The sequence below is a fragment of the Scyliorhinus torazame genome, chromosome 7 (assembly GCF_047496885.1).
Source record: "Scyliorhinus torazame isolate Kashiwa2021f chromosome 7, sScyTor2.1, whole genome shotgun sequence".
NCBI classification, from domain to species: Eukaryota; Metazoa; Chordata; class Chondrichthyes; order Carcharhiniformes; family Scyliorhinidae; genus Scyliorhinus; species Scyliorhinus torazame.
In genome coordinates this window covers 116893888-116918052 of record NC_092713.1, presented here as the reverse complement: position 1 = coordinate 116918052, position 24165 = coordinate 116893888, and the positions used below count along the sequence as shown (strand labels likewise).

General features: G+C 47.4%; 1 protein-coding gene and 1 long non-coding RNA gene across 15 annotated transcripts in view; one reads left to right on the top strand and one right to left on the bottom strand.

Moving 5' to 3' along the window:
- Positions 1–24165, top strand: part of ssbp3a (single stranded DNA binding protein 3a) — a 239744-nt gene that overhangs the window by 166135 nt on the left and 49444 nt on the right. For all 14 annotated transcript variants that reach the window (XM_072511347.1, XM_072511345.1, XM_072511342.1 and 11 more), the window contains exon 5: positions 18796–18885. In XM_072511347.1, the coding sequence (XP_072367448.1) occupies positions 18796–18885 (90 nt within the window). The remainder of the gene's footprint in view (positions 1–18795; positions 18886–24165) is intronic.
- The window catches only part of LOC140426498 (uncharacterized), a 77885-nt gene that overhangs the window by 16838 nt on the left and 36882 nt on the right, over positions 1–24165 (bottom strand). The gene's annotated exons all lie outside the window — the stretch shown is intronic.

Below are 24165 nucleotides of genomic sequence, written 5' to 3'. Positions count from 1 at the left end.
AGTAGGTTTCAGCAAATAAACACCCCGGGAAACATTCTTCCCAACAATCAACTATACAGTTTGTACAGGTTTTTCTCCTTTTTCACCCCCACCCCCCTGCGATGAACATCTCCTCAAACACGGCAACAAACATCCCCCACCTTTTCTCAAACTCCCCTGCTGAGCCCCTTAACTCATACTTTATCTTCTCTAACCACAGGAGGTCATACAGGTCACCCAACAATGCTGCTACCTCCGATGGCGATGCCAACCGCCACTCCAGCAAAATTTGTCGCCCCGCAACCAGAGAGGCGAAGGCCAAGACATCGGCCTTCCTCCTCTCCATGAGCTCCAGCTTCTCTGAAACCCCAAATATCGCCACCAAAGGGTCCAGGTCCACCTCCTCCTCCACTATCCTGGTTAAGACCACAAACACACCCGCCCAGAATCTTCCCAATTTTTCACAACCCCAAAACATGTGCGCATGAATCGCTGGCCCCTGCCCACACCCCTCACACTCATCTGCTATCCCCTGAAACAACCCACTCATTCTCGCCCTAGTCATATGCACCCTGTGCATCACCTTAAACTTTATCACGCTCATCCTTGCACAAGAGGAGGTCCCATTTACCCTTCACAGTGCCTCACTCCATACTCCCGAAATGATCTCCATTCCCAACTCCGCTTCCCATTGCTCTTTGATCTTCACCACCCACTCGCCTCCCTGCTCCCCCAGCCTCTTCCCTCCCCATCCACATCCAGAAGCAGCAGTCGCTCCAGCAGGGTGTATCCAGGCAATCTAGGGAACCCCTCCCAGATCTTTTGTGCAAAGTCCCTAACCTGTAGATACCTGAACACTCTACCTCTCGGCAGCTCTACCCTCTCCCTTAACTCCTCCAGACTGGCGAACCCTTCCTCCAAATACAAATCCCTCACCTTGACCAGCCCCACTTCCCTCCACCTCCTGTATACACTATCCATCCATCCCCCCCCCCCCCCCCCCCCCCCCCCCCCCCCAGCTCAAACCCATGATTCTCGCACAGCGGCGTTAGCACCGACATCCCTTCCACCCTAAATGCCTCCTCAGCTGATTCCATATCTTCACCGTGGACTGCACCACTGGGCTCCCTGAATACCTACTCGGAGCTATTGGCAATGCTGCCGTCACCATAGCCCTCAAACTAGACCCTTTACAAGATTCCTCCTCCATCCGAACCCACTCTAATTGTTCACATTCGCTGCCCAATAATAATGAAGCAAGTTTGGCATCTAAAAGTTACCTGTCAAGAATCAAATTTATTAAATGCTGAAAATTTGAGGATCAGTGAAGTTTTTACAAAATCATTGCTAATTTTTAATAGCCTTTTTGGGAAGGGGTTTCACTTTCAGATTTTAAAAGGGAGAGAAAATTGGACCCACCCCAATACCATCCTAATAATTAAAAAAAAAAAAATTTCTCAAGCAATTTGGAATTCGGTTTATGGAGCTGGCATATTTGCAAAACATGTGGAGAAGGGGAGAAAAGGGAAATAAAATCCATTTCTAATAAAGCCTCTAATATCAGTGTTTCACATAGAAATATAATGTAATAATTAGAAAACTAGAAATTCGATTAACAATACTTCGCTGGTATCTTTTTAAAATGTAATTTAAAAACTTTTTTTTTTTTTTTTTTAAAGAGTACCAATTCTTTTAATCCAATTAGGGGGCACTTCAGCGTGGCTAAACCACATACCCTACACTGGGTTGTGGGGGTGAGACCCACGCAGACACGGAGAATGTGCAAACTCCACACGGACAGCGATCTGGGGCCGGGATCGAACCCAGGTCCTCTATGCTGTGAGACAGCAGTGCTAACCACTGTGCCACCATGTTGCCCTACTGGTACCTTTTTGAAAACGTCTCGGAATTTCTGGTCATATGCAAGGTCTGCATTTATTGCCCATCCCTAGTTGCCCTCGAAGTTGATAAGCTTTCAACTTGAATTGCTGCAGTCCATATGGTGAAAGTACTTCCAGAATGCAGTTAGGAAGGGAATTACAAGACTTCCAGGGGCTGGTTTAACTCCGTTGGCTAGACAGCTGATAGGTTGATGCAGAGCGAGGCCAATAGCGCGGGGTTGAATTCCCGTACCAGCTGAGGATGTTCACAAAGTCCAGCCTTCTCAACTTTGCCCCTCTCCTGAGGGTGTGGTGGTCCTCAGGTTAAATCACCACCAGTCAGCCTGCGGTTATCTGGGACTATGGTGACTTTACCTTACTGTACAGGTTCAAGGTCAGGATAGCGTGTGTGTTGATGGGAAACAATGAGTTGATGGTGATTCTGTTCAGCCAAATACCCTTGTCCTTCCATATGGCGGAGGTTGCTGGTTTTCTTGATGCTGTTGATTAAACTCGGCAAATTGTAGCATTGCTTTCTGTAGCTTGTACTCACCACAGCCAATTCCCTCTCATTTTTCTTTGTGCATGACTTGTTTATTGTATTTTGAGGTCCCTTTAAGAGTGCACAACTGTGCATTTGCACATCTTGTGTAGCAGGTTAGTTGTGTGAGACATATTGTAGCATGGCATGGCACTATCCAGATTGCTGCATGGCCGTGCACCAACACTGCATTGGTGGGAACATTTACTGCATGATATATTGGTGTTTTAAGGTGTGGACATGCTGCCAAAGAAACTGACTGCTTTTACAGAAGGATTATTGCTAGGTTTTATTTCTATTTCTAACATAACGTCTTGATTCCAACAAAAAATCACTCTTAAGGGGTCAAATATTTACTATAGTATGTTTTTATTGAGTCCTGACCAAGACAGTACGTTTGCTGCAAGAATCAAGGTTGCTATGCTTTTCACCCTCCGTGAGTTTTGTTCACTGCTTTTATCATGCTCCCCTGGGGCAGATCTGAAGAGCTCCTGTTGTTATGAGGGATGCACTAACTCCAACTTGGGGTTGGATTTATGATGAATTGCTTGCACGCATTCATAATTTAGATCTACCCAGTTTCTACATCCAATCCATGTACACCGTATTCCTTAGCATGAATTGCAAGTCTGCAGCTGAACTTTGTAAATGGAAAGATCCGGTTTACAAAATCCAACTGGCAGTTTCACTGTTGGAAAAAAACAGCTGATCGAGTACTGTGCACATGAACTGCATGCAGAAATTGAGTGGATGCAAATTATAAATGCATCCTAACAATCCACATCAAAACCCAACCCATGTTGGAACCATCATAAACAACAGATATTTCCTATTTTAATTCTGCTAGGTTACACAGAAAACTGTGATATGTATTGGGAACACACAACAAATATATACAGCACTCTCCCCTCCCAAACCACCATTAACTGGGACCTGCCAAGATCTAGGAACTTACTCAGCAGCAGCTTCTGCTCGAATCCCTCCAACCGGGAGCCAATCCACCAAAGTTCTTGCAGTTTATGATCTAAAGTCTGGCTATTACTTGCCCCTGTGCTCTCGCCAACTGGGACATCTGGAAGCCAACTCAAATGCAGTACAGTAGATTCAACAACCTTGTCTGCAAAGTGACAGCAACTAATGGAATACACAATCACAAGAAGTGAGATTGGGAAAACTGGTGCAGAGATTGTGAAGGGCTCAGGAGGAAGTGGCCTGTGCACTGTGCCACCTATTTAATGAGCTTAGGAAAACTGCAATTGAATTATTTTGTGTAATGTTGGCCTCTATTCATAGGAAGGACATTGAAGCAATAAAAAGGATATAATGCACGATCACTAGGCTGATATATGGTATGAAGAAATATAAATGCAAAGACCGACTTGGACAGGGTAGTTCATGGGGTGATTTGAAAGTGGTATTTAAAATGATGAAGGTATGAGGCAGAGTAGATCAGAACAGACTCTTTCCGGTAATTGTAGGGCCTGAAACAAGGGAATATGAATTTCAGATTTTGAACGTGAGCAATCGAGACCCTTTTACACAGTTGCAGGGCAGAAGAATATATTGGCAGAATTAGTGATTGAAGCTAAAACAAATGTCAGTGCTTTAAAATTAGTTAGATAGGTGGTTAAAGGAAAGGGGAATAGAAGGATATGAGTGGCATATGGAGTTAAGAATACCGTCCATGGAGGATAAATAACCAACGGGCTTGTTTGGGCAAATGGCATGTTCAATATTTCTACATATTGGGAAAGCATTTACCTGTGGATGCTATTCACGCTGAATTATCAAAAGCAGCTCTGGTTGGAGGTGGGGAATCTCACAATCTCAGAATTGATATGGGGCAGAAGGAGGCTATTTGATGTATCGTGTCTGCTGCGGCTCTCCAAATAAGCATCATGACTTTGTGCCATTCTTCTGCTTTTTCCTTGTACCCCTGCACATTGTTTTTATTCTGGTAATCATCTTAAGCCCTCTCGACTGCCTCGATTGAACTTGCCTCCACTACACTTGCAGGCAGTGCATTCCAGATCCAAACCATTCGTGTGATAATGTTGGTTCTCACATCGCATTTGCATTTTTGCAAATAACTTTTTAAAATCTGTGCCCTCATTCTTGACCCTTTTTATGAGCAGGAATAGTTTACCCCTATCCACTCTGTCCATCACCCTCCTGATTTTGAACATCTCCTCTTCGTCGTCTTCTCCTCAAGGAGAACAGTCCCAGCCTCTTCAATCTGCTCATAACTGAAGCTTCCCATCCCTGGAACCATTCTTATAATTCTCTTTGCTCTCCAAAGTGTTCATTTCCTTTCTATAGTGCGGTGCCCAAAACTGTACACATTACTAAAACTGAGGTCTAACTTGTATCTTGTACAAGTTCGGCATAACCTTTTTTTTTAAAGACTACTTTTTTAAGAGTAACCAATTATTTTTTTCTAGTTAAAGGGAAATCTAGTGTGGCCAGGATGCAATATTCTTTATCTGTCTCTCTCTACCTGTCCTGCAACCTTGTGTGATCTAGGCATGTATACGCTGGGGTCCCTCTACTCCTGAAGCTCTTTAAAAATGTTACCTCTAATTTACACTGTGTCCCCATGTTCTTCCTACCAAAATATTTCACTTCACACTTTTCCGCATTGAATTTCATCTCCCATCTGCCTACTCCACCGACTTATCTATGTCCTTTTGAAGTTCTACGCTGCCCAGTTCACAATACTTCCAAGTTTTGTATCATCCGCAAAATGTCCTGCACACCAGGACCTAGATCATCAATATATATTGAGGAAATCAAGGGTCCCAATCCCAACCCCTGGGGAACTGCATTACACGCCTTCCTCCAGCCTGAAAAATATCCATTGACCATTACTCTCTGCCTCCTATTATTCAGTCAACTTTGTATCTATGTTGTGACGGTCCATGAGCTGTAACTTATCTCAAGTCTGTGTGTGACACTATATCAGATGCCTTTTGAAGGTCCATGCATGCTACATCAACAGCATTACCCTCATCAAATATTTCTCTTCAAAATGCTGGCTCTTCCTAATCATGTGACTAGTAATTCTATCCCGAATAATTGTTTAAGGAAGCTTGCCAACCACTGACGTTAAGCTGGCAGGTCTGTTATTGCTGCTGGGCTTACCGTAAACCTCTTTTGAACAAGGGTGTAATAGTTGCAATTCCCCAGTCCTGTCCGTCTAGGGAAGACTAAAAGATTATAATCAGTGCCCCTGCGATTTCCACTTTTACATCCTTGGATGGATCTCATCCAGTCCCGGTGCATAGATTTAGATATTTACAGCACAGAAGGAGGCCATTTAGCCCATCGTGTCCATGCTGGTCAACAAAGAGCTGACTACACTCATTCCATTTTCCAGCACTAGGCCCATAGCCCTGGAGGTTATGATAGTGCAAGTGAATATTTAAATACTTCTTAAATGTTACGATAGTTTCCCACACAACCACCCTTTCAAGCAGTGAGTTCCAGACTCCTACCATCCCCTGGGAAAAACAGTTTCTAATCAATTCTCCTCTTAGCCTTCTACCTCTTACCTTAAATCTATCCCCCTTGGCTATTGACCCCGCTACTAATGGAAAAATTGTCTGTCCACCCTATCATTGTCCCTCAATGGACACCTCTATCAGGTCCCCTCTCAACCTTCGCTGTTCCAAGGAAAACAACCCCAGCCTAGCCAATCTTTCCCCATAGCTCTTTCCTCATAGCTCAGACCCTCCAGCCCAGGCAGCATCCTGGTAAATCTCCTCTGCACCTTTTCCAGTGCAATTACATCCTTCTTATAATGTGGTGACCAAAACTGCACCAAAAAGCTCAGCTATGGCCTAACCAGCATGCAGTTCCAGGATGACTTCTCTGCTCTTGTATTCTATGCCTCAGCTAATAAAGGCAAATAACCCATAAACCTGCTTAGCGACCTTACCTACCTGCCCTGCCACCTTCCGGGATCTGTGGATATCCACTTCAAGGACCACTGATCTTCATTACTGTTGTTATGATCATAGACCAGGCACCAACATTTGTTAGGGTACTGGACAAGAACCCCAAACACTTAAAAAAAATTCATGTAACTGTGAGGAAAGGATTGTTCCTAGAGTTATTCCACAGTGATTCCACTGACCAAAAGGTATCTTTTATATTAAAACAAACTTTATTATTAATACAGGTCTGAACTACATTAATATCACAGAAAAAAGATTACAATTAAACAATTATTAACAATAAAACACTTCAACTTCTAACTGATACCTTCTATATCTCCAATTAAGCATAACCTATCACCGGTCAAAAGCCACTTAGAAATAAAGTTAGCAAACGCAGGATTACTTGCTGCACACTTGAACAAAGATTTCTTGGAAATACTGCTTGAAGAGAGGAAATCCTTTTCAGACACCAGCTGCAAGTCTTGCTGCCTTTGGGAGACGACTGCATAACCTGACGGCCTTTGGCAAAAAGCTCCTGCTCAGCTTCAAGCTCCTAGTAAAACTAAAAGCTCAACTGTCTGCTGCAATTTGATTCCTCCAATTAATTACAGCATCTTTATCCCACTCTGATCCCCTGACGGCCTTACCCAAGGCTAAAAACATACTCAAACCATCTATTCTCCAGGTAATCTTCTTTCTATAAACAAAAGTCCACTAGGCCTCTCCAGTAAACACTTACATGGTTGGAATAAATGATGATCTAACTTTTACAACATCTTAATTTCCCCGTTTGCCGCCAAAGAGTCTGGATACCGTATCATAGATTGTTTAATAATTTTACTGCAACAGATATAAAATACAATATATATACTAAATTCTTACTTTATTATAATAATAATCTTTCTTGTCACAAGTAGGCTTACATTAACAATGCAAAGAGGTTATTTCGAAAAGCCCCGAGTCACCACATTCCGGCGCCTGTGGGAGAATTCAGAATGTCCAAATTACCTAACAGCACGTCTTTCGGGGACTTGTGGGAGGAAACTGGAGCACCTGGAGGAAACCCACGCAGACACACGGAGAATGTGCAGACTCCACACAGACAGTGACCCAAGCCGAGAATTGAACCTGGGACCCTGGAGCTGTGAAGCAACAGTGCGAACCACTGTGCTACCGTACTTTCATCACACGATCGAGCATCCTGTCATTCATAGTGTAATCATTTGCCTTGTTAGCCCTTCCCAAGTGCACTTTTCCAGGTTGAATTCCACGTGCCACTGCTCTGCCCACCTGACCAGTTCATTGATATCCTCCTTGCTATTCTCCTCACTAGTTACCACTCTATCAATTTTCATGTCATCCGCAAATTTCTTGATTGTACCCACACATTTCAGCCCAAATCATTGACGTTTAAAAAAAATTAATTTACTGGATGTGGGTGTCACTGGTTACGCCAGAATTTATTGCTCATCCCTAGTTACCCTTCAGATGGTGGTGGTGTTGCCGCCTTGAACCTTTGCAGTCCCTGAGGTGTAGATACACCCACAGTGCTGTAATGGAGTTCCAGGATTTTGACCCAGCGACCGAGAAGGAACGGCAATATATTTCCAAGTCAGGGTGGTGAGTGACTTGGAGGGGAACCTCCAGGTGGTGGGGTTCCCAGGTATCTGCTGCTCTTGTACTTCTAGATGGTCGTGACCGTGGGTTTGGAAGGTGCTGCCTTGGTGAGTTTCTGCAGTGCATCTTGTAGATGGTACACACGGCTTCCACTGTTCGTCGGTGATGTAGGGATTGAATGTTTATGGAAGGATAGGAGTCAAGCGGGCTGCTCTGTCCTGGATGGTGTTGAGCCTCTTGTGTTGTTGGAGCTGCACTCATCCAGAAAGTGGAGAGTATTGCACTATATTGCTGACTTATGCCTTGTAGATGGTGGACAGGCTTTGGGGGGGGTCAGGAGGTGAGATACCCACCATATGGTTCCCTGATTTTGACCTGCTCTTGTAACCACAGTATTAATATGGCTAGTCCAGTTCAGTTTCTGATCAATGGCAACCCCCAGGCTGTTGACTTGCCACTTGTCAGCCCCAGCCTGGATATTGTTCAGGTCTTGCTGCATTTGGACATGGACCGCTTCATTATCTGAGGAGTTGCAAATGGTGTTGCACATTGTGCAGTCATCGTCGAACGTCCCCACGTCAGACTTTATGATGGAAGGGAGGTCATTGATGAAGCAGCTGAAGATGGTTGGGCCTAGGATACTACCCTGAGGAACTCCTGCAGTGATGTCCTGGAGCTGAAATGATTAACCTCCAACTACCACAATCATCTTCCTTTGTGTCAGGTATGACTCCAACCAGTGGAGAGTTTCCCCTCGATTCCCATTGATTCCAGTTTAGCTAGGGCTCCTTGATGCCATACTCTGTCAAATGCTGCCTTAATATCTCGGGCAGTTACTCCCGCCTCACCGCTGGTATTCAGCTCTTTTGTCTATGTTTGCACCAAGGTTGCAATGAGGTCAGGAGATGAGTGACCCTGATGGAACCCAAACTGAGTGTCTGTGAGCAGGTTATTGCTGAGTAAGTGCCGCTTGATAGCACTGTTGAAGACTCCTTCCATCAGTTTGCAGATGATGGAGAGTAGACTGACAGGGCGGTAATTGGCTGGGTTGGATTTGTCCTGTTGACAGGACACACCTGGGCAATTCTCCGAATTGCCGGGTAGATGCCAGTGTTGTAGCTGTACTAGAACAGCTTGGCTAGGGTACATCATAAATAGCAAGGGCCCCAACACTGAGCCCTGCGGAACTCCACTGGAAACAGACCTGCAGTCACAGAAACAGCTCTCTATCATCATTCTCTGCTTCCTGCCTCTCAGCCAATTTTGGATCCAGTGTGCAACTTTGCCTTGAATCCTATGGACCCACTTTCTTCACCATTGTGCCATGAGGGCCCTTATCAAAAGGTCCATATAGACCACGTCAAATGCATTGCACTCCTGGTTACCTCCTCAAAAAATTCCATTACATTTTGTCAAAGAAACCCTCCCTTAATGGTCCACGTTGATGGTCTCTGATCAATCTGCACAATATCCAAGTGCAGATATATTATATGTCTCAGATTTAAGTACTGAGAGTCTATTCAGCACTTCCTCCTGATCAGTTTTGAACACTTTCAGTGACCGCGTTTCCTCGTCTGCCACCATGGCCTGGAGAGCATATGCCTCCTTGATAAAGATGGATGATTAGTATTCATTTAATACCTTTTTTTGATAATACCTCAGACATGCCCCTACTTCCAAGTTTAAATTCCCTTTTTGGCACTTAATTAGCCCTACTCTTTACCACCATTTCCCTATTAATGTGCCAGTAGAAGACTTTGGGATCCCCCTCTGTGTTGGCTGCCAGCATTTTCTCATAATCCCTCTTCAGATCTTTCATGTGTTTTTCACCTCCCCTCTGAACCTTCTGTATTCCTCTTAGTTCTCAATTGTATTTTCTACAGGAGCGGCATGGTGGCAGAGTGGTTAGCACTGCTGCCTCATGGCGTCAAGGACCCAGGTTCGATCCCGGCCCCGGGTCACTCTCCATGTGGAGTTTGCACATTCTCCTTGTGTCTGCGTGGATCTCACTCCACAACCCAAAGATGTACAGGGTAGGTGGATTGGCCACGCTAAATTGGAAAAAGCTGAATTGGTATTTTAAATGTGTATCTTTAAAAATATGTATTTTCTACGAGTCATAAGAATACGTTCTTCATTATCTTAATTTCTATCTCCTTTTTCAACACGGGAGCTCTGGATTTGTTTGCCTTGCCTTTCCCTTTTAAAGGAATATTCCTCGACTGTCCAAACCATTTGTTTGTTGAAGTTAGCCCATTGTTGAGTTACAGTTTTTCCTGCCAGACTTTTGTCCCAGTCTATCTGGCCCAGCTCTGTTCTTGCCTCATTGATGTCTTCTCTCACCCAGTTAATTATTCTTACTCTGGACTCCCTATTATCCTTTTCTATCATCATCTTAAACCTTATGATACAATTGATCACTGTCTCCTAAATGTTCCCCTATTGACACTGATCTACTTGTCCCACCTCCTTTCCAAGAACCAGGTCCAGCAGTGCATCCTTTCTTGGACTGGACACTGACTGCTATAGAAAGCTTTTCTGAACACAATCTAGGTACGTTTGCCCCTCTTTCCCCTTTACACTACCACTGCTTCAGTCTTCATTCAGGTAATTAAAGTCCCCCATTATAACTACTCTATAATGTTGTCATCATTCTGTAATTTTCAAGCTGATTTGTTCTTCTACATCCTTCTCACCCATTGGTTATCTGTAGACTATACCAAGTCATGTAATTGCACCCTTTTTGTTCCTTAGCTCTAGCCAAATTAATTCTGTATATGATCCCTTGGGCCACTTCCCTTCTCCAGCTCCTTAACCAATAGTGCCACTCCACCTTTCCTCTCTTTCTGAACACTTTGCACCCAGGAATATTGAACAGCCCGTCCTGCCCTTCCTTGAGCCAGGTCTCTCTTATTGCTACAGCATCATATTTCCACATTGCAATCTGAGCCTGTAACACTCAAATCTTATTTACTGTACTTTGTACATTCACATATATGCATAGTAATCCTGATTTAGATGTCATTACTTTCTCCCTTACTCTGACTTCACCTATTAACTTAGTATTCTCTATACTAATGCTATCTGTCCTTCCCAGTATATTGTGCATCCCTACAGTACAGAAAGAGCCCATTTGACCCATCAAGTCTGCACGGAAACCTCAAAAGACCACCTTACCTAGGCCCAATCCCCTGCCCTGTAACCCCATCCTTTTTTTAAAAATACATTTGGAGTGCCCAATTCTTTCCAATTAAAGGGCAATTTAGTGTGGTTAATTCACCTACCCTGCACATCTTTGGGTTGTGGGGGTGAGGCCCACGCAGACTCGGGAAGAATATGGGTGGCACAGTAGCAGTGGTTAGCACTGTTGTTTCACAGTGAACTGGGTTCAATTCCCGGCTTGGGTCACTTGTGCGGAGTCTGCACATTCTCCCCGTGTCTGCATGAATTTCCTCCGGGTGCTTTGGTTTCCTCCCACAAGTCCTGAAAGACGTGCTTGCTGGGTGAATTGGACATTCTAATTTCTCCTTCAGTGTACCCGAACAGGCGACGGAGTGTGACGACTAGGGGATTTTCACAGTAACTTCATTGCAGTGTTATTGTAAGCCTACTTGTGACACTAATAAAGATTAATATAATATTTTGTGTCAACCACGCGGGCAGTGACCCGAGACCGGGATCGAACCCGGGTCCTCAGTACAGTGAGGCAGCAGAGTTAACCACTGCGCCACCGTGCCGCCCCTTGTAACCCCAACCTAAGGGGCAATTTGTCAAGGCCAATCTTCCTAACCTGCACATCTTTGGAGCTCCAGTCTAATATTTTCTCCTGGTTCCTACACCCCTACTGAGTTAGCTTAAAGCACTCCCAACACTAGCAAAATGGGGAATGACAGTGGCCTTGGCGAACAGTGTCAGAAACTGGCAACCAATCTTATAGCTGCCTTTAAGTATGGTGAATACGATTCTCTTTGAGGTGCGTGTACTCTTGGTGCTCCTGAGTACAGTTGTGACTCTTTCCACAAGGGGAAAGAACCTAATCAGCCTGAAAACTACCCGAGAATCTCATTAATTTAAAAAAAAGTACTGGGAAGACTGGAAATCTGAAATAAAACAAAAAATGCTAGATATATTCTGCAGGTCAGGTAGCATCTGTTGAGAAATTAGTTAACTTTTAGTTCTACGATCTTTTGTCAGAATTGCGGTAGCCTGATATTCAAGCGTGCCACAGACGCTGTCTGTATTTCCAATCTATTTTGGGTTTTAATCCAATAATCTCATTCGTGCCTCTAAAGATTGTCCTTTGAATTGCTGCAGTGACTATGTCCCAATTCCTGCAGTAGACCGACTCCATGTACAGGTAGAAGGTTGGTCTTGAGGGTGACTTTATCTGAGATGACAAAATTTAGCTTGGTCACCTCATTTATAGTGCCTTCATTGAGTTTTTTTCAATAAGGCTTTCAATCTAGTGCCTTGAACACTTTTTATGAATAAGCCAGAAATTATGGGAGTACATGATCAAATCTTGATTTTATCTGGATGTGCACTACAAGTGTATCTGGGAGACTTGCTCAAGCTATTTCTGTATATGAAAAGGTGGAAAGGAAAAAAACCAATTGATCCGTCAAGCCTGTCCCAAACTGTCATGGTGTAGCAATCAATAGTGATGTATATTGTTCCTTTCCACTAGGAGTCATGTAATCTCTAGGGAAACAGAAAGCCCAACATTTTTTATATTTTAAGAAAAAAAGTAGGTTTATTGTTTCTTCTGACCAGGTTGCCAATGATAATTGATAAAATGTTTTTGCAGAACTACCAGTTGTTACAGCAATGGAAATGCAACAGTTGGCTTATGCATTCTGGTCATATGGAATGGAAAATACATTTACTGGAATTCTTGATCCTGGTAACTCTCCAGGAAAATTTGCTGTAAAAGTGATTAGCACTGTTGCTTCACAGCTCTGTCATGTTGGGTGTTCTGGTTCACAAACAAACAAGCCAACAATGCTGGAAGTGGTGTAACGCTATTTTATTAACTGTTCAACTATGCTAACATACTGTAAACGTGGGTATAAGTAGTACCAGCTTAACTGTGGACCCTTTCCTATCACTAGCTATGGTGAGGCACTCAGCACATGGTGAATGTCTGTGATGCAGGCTGTGAGCTCTGTGCTCTGAGCTGGCTGTTGCTAGAATGAGCGGAACTCTCCTGTCCCCTGTCTTTATAGTGCTTGTGCTCTCACTGGTGATTGGCTGTGGTTTTATGTATGCTGGTTGGTCCTACTGCATGTCCATCAGTGTGTGTATGTGATTGCACCATAATGTACTGATGTATATTATGACAAGCTCCAGGGTCCCAGGATCGATTCCCGGCTTGAGTCACTGTCTGTGCGGAGTCGGCACGTTCTCCCCGTGTCTGTGTGGGTTTGCGCCGGTTTCCTCCCACAAGTCCCGAAAGACGTGCTGTTAGACAATTTGGACATTCTGAATTCTCCCTCGGTGTACCTGTACGTGCAGCGGAGTATGGCGATTAGGGGCTTTTCACAGTAACTTCATTGCAGTGTTAATGTAAGCCTACTTGTGGCAATAAAGATTACTATTTTATTATACATATATGGTCAAACATGATGTTGCGATTGGCTTTGGCTGTAATTTCCTCCCTATCTTCCCCACCTCACCCCCCCTACCCCATTTATTTCAATGTCGTGTAGCTGCCACCACTCACTGCAAAAGGCATGAAGAATTGCCGCTTGTGACGTAATGGACGGTTTTGGTGCCTGTGGAGTTGCGCTTTGATGTGTATCTTTAGTGGAGTGCAAGTGGAAATTGGCCTGGATTGATGGACATTTTTGAATCCTTTGCTGTCTTTACTCTGGGTTTTTTCTGACTTTATATGATCGGCACTGTTTATTTAATTGCAATCTCTGAAACACTGGACTGTTTAACTTCACCTTGTATTTCTCCCAATAATGTATTCTACACTTTTTTTCTTTTCTGTTATGCATGTATTTTCTTTGCCAATGCCTTGCTGTTTGCTTTTAGAATGAATAGTGAAATTGATATTTTCCCTAATAAATTCAAATATATTCACTGAGTGGAGCAAGATGACAATTCACAGAAGGAATCAAAACTTTGCAATGCTTGGTTGTTGAATTGCATGTTCTAATGCACAAACTAGTTTTCCTCTTTTTGGCAATGCGCTGTCTGACCAGTTGGGAATTACCTCCAGTATCTGCTGCGATCTCCTGAAGTGTGTTTAATATTTAATGGCCTGAGTACTGGCTGCTTTGTAAGATTGGAAAGGAAAAATGATGCAGTAATTTCCTGTGTAGCTTTTAATGTTATTTGCCTAGCTAACAGAACTGTAACTATAGAGAAATGTTTTGCATTTGTGAATGCAAACTGGTTTAAAGGTAGCGTTGGTTAGTTTCACAATGTAAGAGGCTGTGTGTCTCTCTCTTCTTTATTGCCTCTAAGCTATGGAGGGCATGTTTGACCCAGCTGGAGATTATCATAGCTCTTGCAAGTCACCGAGAGGAAGTAATGGGGGATGGGCAGTCTGCTAAATGGAACCCTCTAAAAACGTCTAGTTTTAATAAGGAGTGACTAAACATACAACTGAAAGCAGTTTCTCAGGCAGGAATGGAGGGACAAAGCCAGTTACCAAAAAAAATGTTCAGCAATGACTGAAAGCAGACCACAAACCGGGAAGTAGAAAGATATTTAGATATGTTCACCTCCCAAAATCCACTCTTAAAAAATATTCTATTCAACTCAGTTGGAGGCTCACTGGATAAATATGGCGCATGGAGTAATCCTAAACCATACAGACTGGGAAGTCCCTGACTTTGTTTATACTGAGTTACTGACTCGCAACCACAATGGATGGTGGGGACACAGTTCCCTGGGTTAGAAAAGAGAACACAAAAGACAGACGGCTTCTTGCACATGTGTCCCTCAGTTTGCTGTAAGTCCATTTGAGGGCAGTGGGAACTTGCTTTTGTCACTCTGATTTATTGACTCATCAATGCTACGTCACATAAAGTGGTGGATGTTAAGGTATGGGGAGCAATGGAGCTCCACTTAGAAATCTTACTCAGGCAAAATATAAAATTGAATCCTGTACTGTAATCATCCCCTGCCCCATGCCCACCCGGACACTCCTGGTTGAAATTAGTGCTCCGTACATGAGGAACAATTTGAACCTTGTCAAAGTGGCCAGACTTGATACTGATGCTGGATTGTGTTGTCAGACTTTTGACAATCAAAGCGACAAATCCAAGTCCAGTCGTATTCCCTCTCAATGTTGTACAAGTTAGTAGATAATGATCAAGGGACTTTATGCTCTTAACCCTTTTGACCATTGAGTCAAATTATGCCAACTCCGTCGGCACCCAGTTGCAATTAGTTGATTGAACAGAGGTTGGGGATTGATTTGCTTAAATCTGTATGGTTCCATACCCTACTATGTAATGCACTTACCAGCTGAGAAATCTGCTGGATTTGTGATCTTCCTGTCTCTCCGCATGATAAATTTGCTGAGTCATCAGGAAAGTCTCCCAAGTTTTTTTTTTATTGCTGTTTAGAATTCGTTTTGAGAAATGAAGTGGAGGAATTTCCTGCGGGTTTTCCTGATCAGTTAGAAGAAATATAAACAAAATAAATGGTACCCACTAAATCAAGGGGAGCACGGTAGCCTTGTGGATAGCACAATTGCTTCACAGCTCCAGGGTCCCAGGTTCTATTCCAGCTTGGGTCACTGTCTGTGCGGAGTCTGCACGTTCTCCCCGTGTCTGCGTGGGTTTCCTCCGGGTGATCCGGTTTCCTCCCACAGTCCAAAGACGTGCAGGTTAGGTGGATTGGCCATGATAAATTGCCCCTAGTGACCAAAAAAGGTTAGGAGGGGTTGTTGGGTTACGGGGGGACAGGGTGGAAGTGAGGGCTTAAGTGGGTCGGTGCAGACTCGATGGGGCCGAATGGCCTCCTGCTGCACTGTATGTTCTATGACACAGTAATGTCCTTTAGGGAATTAAATCTGCCATCCTTACCGGTCCAGCCTACATGTGACTCCAGAAGCACAGCAATGTGGGGTGATTCGTAACTACCCACAGATTAAGGCAATTACGAATGGGCAACGAATTCCAGCTTTGTCAGCAACACCCAGATCCCAAGAAAGAATAAAAGGAAAACACCTTGTTTCCTCCTGACCCAGCCATACCGTAAAGAGTTACACCCTTTGATCGCAGGATGCTATTCTCCACAGAATTGCAATGCATTATGATTTTTCCCCCCCTGGCATTCTGTTGACCATGTTGATGTCTCTGGTGCCTTCAATTTTTCTTCCTTCTATTGATTTTGCTCAGTTGGGTCTGAGCTTTTTAAAAAAAACAATTATTGACAGTCACTTATTTTTAAAAACTAGAACAAAACCCAAGCAGGAGTTTTAGAAAAGGCAAAAAATGATGAATCAAATCCACAAAGTTATGGATCGAAATGGTGTCGATTTGGAGAAGAATCTTAATGCTTTTACCAATTCCATTAAAAAAAAAGCAATGTTGCCAACCAGCTTACAGTTTTATTTAATAAAAAATCAATTGAGGAACAAATCTGTCTCCCAATTGTAAAATGATGATGCCAGCAAAGGATGTTTTTTCTTTTTAGCGCAATTGACTTTCCTTTTGTGTGAAATATGAGGGGATTAAATATCAGTAATTTGGTTAGAAACAATTTCAAAATTTTTCAGAGTAAAAATATGACACCACCTCTCTAGAGTCCAAGTAAACCTGCCAACTTGTGCTGGAATCAACCATGAAAGACCATTGGGATGATGTGCAAGAGTCTCTTTCTCTAGTTTTGTCTCTGCTAAGGGTGCTGGTTTTCATGACACACCTCAATCATCACAGCCAATGCCCAATCTTTCGTTGATCTGCCATTTCTACGCATGCTTGTGGATCAATTGCATGCTAATGATAATCGCTTATTGTCACAAGTAGGCTTCAATGAAGTTATTGTGAAAAGCCCCTAGTCGCCACACTCCGGCGCCTGTTCGGGGACACCAGTACGAGAATTGAACCCACGCTGCTGGCCTTGTTCTGCATTACAAGCCAGCTGTTTAGCCCACTGTAATATTGCTCAAGTATATTGGAAAGCTGAGAATGGTGTAAATTCAAGGTTTGTGGATAAGACATGTAGGATTGCACTGAAAAAAAGGCTTGCATTTTATCATACCACCTTTTAAGACCACCAGATATCCCAAATGTTTTTCAGTCGATGAGGTACTCCTGTAATGTAGGAAATGCAACAGCCAATTTGCATACGCAAAGCTCCCACAAACAGCAATAGGGTGATGACCAGATAATCTATTTTGTGATCTTGATTGTGGGATAACTGTTGGCCAAGTAATAAAGGAGAGCTGCCCTGCTGCTGTTCAGGATGATTCAGGGCGATCCTTTATCACCGCGCCCATGGGTAGGCAGCCAATCTTTGGTTATCGTTCAACTGTGGATCGTTCTTATTCCGCCCCCCACAGCGTTCCTCCCATTGCATTGTTTAATAGACTAGATCAGACTCAAAGGAGATGGTTCGGGAGAAGACAATCCACCAGCAGTGCAAGAACCCTTCAGTAATGCATTGGAACATCAGCACTTGTTTTCTTGTGCTCAAGTTTGGGGTGGAGCTTGAACCCATAATCTGTGACCCAAGAGGTGAGAGTGTGATGCAATGAGCCACAACTGACACCGTTAATTTTACCTACAGTTTATTCCCAAAGCTGGTACAAGTATGTAGAGAATTTTATATTTTTGCGGGAGTGGATGAAATTCGGAGAGATGTCTCGAGTGACATGTGAAGGACGAGAGTTTCCACAGGTCAAATTTTTTCTTCGTTGAGGCATTAGCACACCGGGCTGATATGTTATGGATGCAATCATTGAATTTATGTCCGTATTGTCTGGTTACTGGCTATTCTCAAGACATCTCGGTACTGAACATCCAACATCAGTTAAACAAACCCAAGAAGAGATCATCAACACCTGCCGCACTGTTATACTTCCGAGGAAATAAATCACTTGACAAACTGGCAGATAAACATGGAATCCGAAAGGGTACTTGAGCGGAAGTAGGCTTGCAAGATTTCGAAGTGGTGGGGTGGACAGAGGAAGGGCAATGGTTTTCAGCATATCAAGGCGTTTATAAAGAGGATCAAAGTAAAAATTGAAAGATTTAACAACATCAGTGAGTGTGTGAAGGGAAATGACCAGTTTTATTTTGGGTGAAAGGACTGTGATAAATGTTAATGGGTCAGTGGATGCTGATTTTCTTTTTTCCTGAACAATGTGGAAAGGAGCTGTGATGATTTGACACCGGTATTTATCTATTTCTGTTTTGTAAGGGGACCACTTGGTGTGGTAATGAGTTGAATAGACCATGTTTGAACCCTTTTCGATGTGGAGATGAGAAAAATCACTCGTGTTCCCACTGTTTACTCTCCAGTGACTCCTACTGGCAAATCCCCCTATGGGCAGTTCAGTCTTGCTGTTTTCTATGGTCAAATAACGAGTAGAAATTCAACATCCACATTCAAACACCAGAATGGCCACTTTTACAAGATGCTGGAGTGAACTGTACCTCAGAAGAATTGGAAGCATTCTGGAGAGATAAGAGAGAGATTCTGGGCCGAGACAAAGAAGAGGGAAGCTTGCAATTTGCGATTTTGAATCAAAGAGTAACACCAGGTCGAATACCACTGAGCATTGGTAGTTGGCAGCTAAACTGGTTGACTGAGAGGACATGAAGTTTATCGATATAATAGGTTTGAATCTTAATGTGTATTTAATTTTTTACAGAGTGCGGCAGCTGCTCCAAGTCCAGTGCTTGGAAACATTCCTCCCAATGATGGGATACCAGGAGGCCCCATTCCTCCAGGCTTCTTTCAGGTACAAATGTTATCATCTTTACGTTAAAATGCTTTGACTAGTCTTTACCAGATTTACAATAAAATGTTTCAATCAATGCATGTTTACTGTTTTTATTTTGAGGGGACGTGGGTGTGAAGAGAGGTGGTGGTGGTGGGGGGGGGGGGGGGGGGGAGATTTGAAACCCCCTTGCTCCTCCTCAGATTGTTTTGAAATTGGTTGATTCACATGCTCCCAGTGAGATGGGGAGTCTGCCAACTGACTCTTTGCATAGAAGATGGTGACTGGTGGGTTGCTGCACCATTTCATTCCACAGGTTGTGTATCATCCGCCAAATTTAAACGAAGAGGTAAAAGAGTGACAGGCAAGCCCAGAATGCAAGGTCCCTTGTTATCAGTTGTGTGTATCCACTGCACAAACCGCCGTCTACTTGCAGTTTTAAAACTGCTGCTTTTTTTTTTTTGCACTCCGATTCTATATTCGAGAATCTGAAGTATGTGCCTGTCTAAAGTGCGGACGGGTTCAGGTGTGCCGTCAAACTAAAGCTTAATGTACACTGGTGTCGACAAAATCAGCATCTCATGTCGGGGAAGTGACTGCCGAACGTGAGCAAGGACCCTTACATTTCTCAGCTTCAGTTATAAAGTGTAGTCGCTATCGAAACGTAGAGCTGTACTTTTTGTATCGTCAGTGCTGAAGGGTTTTAATGCAGGTGGTGAAGATTTATTTGATCAACTTTTTGTCTGTGGCTGTGTGTGAGAGTGTGTATTGAGCAAGGCTTGTGTTGTTCCCATAAATCCTTCTGCTTATTGAAATTATAACACACAATTACAATTTGCCTACGTTTGCTAATCATTTTTCATGAGCTTGATTCATGCAAAACTCTCATGCTTGTATTCTAACCTATATTAACTGCCAGTCCAGCAATGCCTTATTGTTAAAATTGCTGCTGAATTTGTTTAATCAGTTTTTGGAAATTGTATGTTCAATTCCCTCCATGGCCTTGCCCCTCCATACCTCTACAAACTCCACCAGAATGATAGCGCTCAAGAGATCCCACACACACTCCCCATTGGTGGCACAGTGGGTAGCACTGTTGCTTTACAACGCCAGGGTCCCAGTTTCGATTCCCGGCTTGGTCACTGTCTGTGCGGAGTCTGCACGTTCCCCGTGTCTGCGTGAGTTTCCTCCGGGTGCTCCGGTTTCCTCCCACAAAGCCGAAAGACGTGCTGTTAGGTGATTTGGACATTCTGAATTCTCCCTCTGTGTACCCAAACAGGCGCCGGAATGTGGCAACTAGGAGATCTTCACAGTAACTTCATTCGGGTGTTAATGTAAGCCTACTTGTGACAATAACAAAGATTATTATTCCAGCCTCTTGTGTATCCCCAATTTTGTTTGCGCCGCCACAGGCTGCTGTGCCTTCCCAAAGCTCGGGAATTCCTTCCCTGTAACACCCTCTTTTCACCTCTCTGACCCCACTGCGTGCTGCCTCTGCCCCCAACCCTCTTTAGCGCCCCACCTTTCTGCAACACCGCCCCTGCCACTTCTTCCTGCTTCCCTTATTTACCTGCTTCCTCCCCTTCACCGCGCCCTCTCCCCATCGCCCCGCCCTCTCCCCTTCGCCCCGCCCTCTCCCCTTCGCCCCGCCCTCTCCCCTTCGCCCCGCCCTCTCCCCTTCGCCCCGCCCTCTCCCCTTCGCCCCCCCTCTCCCCTTCGCCCCGCCCTCTCCCCTTCGCCCCGCCCTTTCCCCTTCGCCCCGCCCTTTCCCCTTCGCCCCGCCCTCTCCCCCTTCGCCCCGCCCTCTCCCCTTCGCCCCGCCCTCTCCCCTTCGCCCCGCCCTCTCCCCTTCACCCCGCCCCCTCCCCTTCGCCACGCCCCCTCCCCTTCGCCACGCCCCCTCCCCTTCGCCGCGCCCCCTCCCCTTCGCCGCGCCCCCTTCGCCGCGCCCCCTCCCCTTCGCCGCGCCCCCTCCCCTTCGCCGCGCCCCCTCCCCTTCGCCGCGCCCCCTCCCCTTCGCCGCGCCCCCTCCCCTTCGCCGCGCCCCCTCCCCTTCGCCGCGCCCCCTCCCCTTCGCCCCGCCCCCTCCCCTTCGCCCCGCCCCCTCCCCTTCGCCCCGCCCCCTTCGCCCCGCCCCCTCCCCTTCGCCCCGCCCCCTCCCCTTCGCCCCGCCCCCTCCCCTTCGCCCCGCCCCCTCCCCTTCGCCCCGCCCCCTCCCCTTCGCCCCGCCCCCTCCCCTTCGCCCCGCCCCTTCGCCCCGCCCCCTCCCCTTCGCCCCTCCCCTTCGCCCCGCCCCCTCCCCTTCGCCCCGCCCCCTCCCCTTCGCCCCGCCCTCCTTCGCCCCGCCCTCTCCCCTTCGCCCCGCCCTCTCCCCTTCGCCCCGCCCTCTCCCCTTCGCCCCGCCCCCTCCCCTTCGCCCCGCCCCCTCCCCTTCGCCCCGCCCCCTCCCCTTCGCCCCGCCCTCTCCCCTTCGCCCCGCCCTCTCCCCTTCGCCCCGCCCTCTCCCCTTCGCCCCGCCTTCGCCCCGCCCTCGCCCCTTCGCCCCGCCCTCGCCCCTTCGCCCCGCCTTCGCCCCGCCCTCGCCCCTTCGCCCCGCCCTCGCCCCTTCGCCCCGCCCTCGCCCCTTCGCCCCGCCCCTTCGCCCCGCCCTCGCCCCTTCGCCCCGCCCTCGCCCCTTCGCCCCGCCCTCGCCCCTTCGCCCCGCCCTCGCCCCTTCGCTCGCCCCTTCGCCCCGCCCTCGCCCCTTCGCCCCGCCCTCGCCCCTTCGCCCCGCCCTCGCCCCTTCGCCCCGCCCTCGCCCCTTCGCCCCGCCCTCGCCCCTTCGCCCCGCCCTCGCCCCGCCCTCGCCCCTTCGCCTCGCCCTTCGCCCCGCCCTCGCCCCTTCGCCGCGCCCCCTTCGCCGCGCCCCCTTCGCCGCGCCCCCGCCCCTTCGCCGCGCCCCCCGCCGCCCCTTCACCGCGCCCCCGCCTCCCTTCACCGCGCCCCCCGCCTCCCCTTCACCGCGCCCCCGCCTCCCCTTCACCGCGCCCCCGCCTCCCCTTCACCGCGCCCCCGCCTCCCCTTCACCGCGCCCCCGCCTCCCCTTCACCGCGCCCCCGCCTCCCCTTCACCGCGCCCCCCGCCTCCCCTTCACCGCGCCCCCGCCTCCCCTTCACCGCGCCCCCGCCTCCCCTTCACCGCGCCCCCGCCTCCCCTTCACCGCGCCCCCGCCTCCCCTTCACCGCGCCCCCGCCTCCCCTTCACCGCGCCCCCGCCTCCCCTTCACCGCGCCCCCGCCTCCCCTTCACCGCGCCCCCGCCTCCCCACCGCGCCCCCGCCCCTTCACCGCGCCCCGCCCCTTCACCGCGCCCCGCCCCTTCACCGCGCCCCGCCCCTTCACCGCGCCCCGCCCCTTCACCGCGCCCCGCCCCTTCACCGCGCCCCGCCCCTTCACCGCGCCCCGCCCCTTCACCGCGCCCCGCCCCTTCACCGCGCCCCGCCCCTTCACCGCGCCCCGCCCCTTCACCGCGCCCCGCCCCTTCACCGCGCCCCGCCCCTTCGCCGTCCCTTCGCCGCGGCCCCGCCCTTTCGCCGCGCCCCTTTGCCGCGCCCCCGTCCCTTTGCCGCGCCCTCCGCCGCGCCCCCTCTCCTCCGCCCTTTATGCAGCTATAGCACTCTTGCCTTTAGAAATAGATATTAGACCAGGCCTGCAAAAAGCTGGTCTTGATATCCTCTGAACCCGTACATTAGCATTGTATTTTTAAATCAGTTTGCCAATTTCTCTGAGGGGATTTGTTGATCACAACATCTTGCGATGTGAATTTTGCTTCAACATAATAATCGCTTATTGTCACAAGTAGGCTTCATTGAAGTTACTGTGAAAAGCTCCTAGTCGCCACATTCCAGCGCCTGTTAGGGGAGGCCAGTACGGGAATTGAACCCCAGCTGCTGGCCCTGGTCTGCTTTACAAGCCAGCTATTTAGCCCACTGTGCTAAACCATATCTTGTTCAATTTAACTTAAGAGTTACTAACCAATTTCGTGGAATGTGGCAACATTGGCTCGGCCAACATTTATTGCCCATCCTGAATTTCCCCGGAGAAGATTGTGAGATGCCTTGTGGTGTAGGTACACTCGGTGCTGTTAAGGAGGGATGAGAGTTCCAGGATTTTGACCCAGCAACAGTAAAGGAACAATGGTTTAGTTCCATGTCGGTGGTTTGGAGGGGAACTTCTGAGTGGTAGTGTTCCCATGTATCTGCTGCCCTTATCTTACTACATAGTAACGGTTGTGGGTTTTGAAGGTGCTGCCTAAAGAGCCTTGGTGAGTTGCTGCAGTGCATCTTGTAGATGGTGCACACGGCTGCCACTGTTCGTTGGTGGATAAGGTGCCAATCAAGATGGATGTTTTGTCCTCGATGGTGTCAAGTTTCTTGAGTGTCATTAGAGCTGCACTCACCCAGGCAAATGGAGAGTATTCCATCGCACTCCTGACTTGTGCCTTGTAGATTGTGGACAGGCTTTGGGGAGTCGGGAGACAAGTTGCTCTCCACAGGATTTCTTGCCTCTGATGTGCTCTTGTAGCCACATCATTTATATGGCTGGTCCAGTTCAGTTTCTGGTCAATGGTAACACCCAGGTTGTTGATAGCGGGGAATTCTGTGATGGCAATGCCACTGAATTTCTGGGGCGATGATTAGATTCTCTCTTGTTGGAGGAGGTCATTGTCTGGCACTTGAGTGGCTTGAAAGTTACTCGTCAGCCTAAGCCTGGATATTGTCCAGGTCTTGTTCCATATGGGCATGGACTGCTTCAGTATGAGGAGTAATGAGGGGCAGGTTTAGCTCAGTCAGCTGGTTTGTGATGCGAGGGGTCACGAATGGTGCCGAACATTGTGCAATCTTCAATGAACATCTCCACTTTTGGACTTTATGATGGAAGACAGGTCATTGATGAAGCAGCTGAAGATGGGTGGACCTAGGACGCTATTCTTTTTGGTGTGTGCGTGAGTGGGAGGGAGGTGTGTGTGAGGGGGAGGGAGGCGTGTGTGTGAGGGGGAGGGAGGCGTGTGTGAGGGGGAGGGAGGTGTGTGTAAGGGGGAGGGAGGCGCGTGTGTGAGGGGGAGGGAGGCGCGTGTGTGAGGGGGAGGGAGGCGCGTGTGTGAGGGGGAGGGAGGCGCGTGTGTGAGGGGGAGGGAGGCGCGTGTGTGAGGGGGAGGGAGGCGCGTGTGTGAGGGGGAGGGAGGCGCGTGTGTGAGGGGGAGGGAGGCGCGTGTGTGAGGGGGAGGGAGGCGCGTGTGTGAGGGGGAGGGAGGCGCGTGTGTA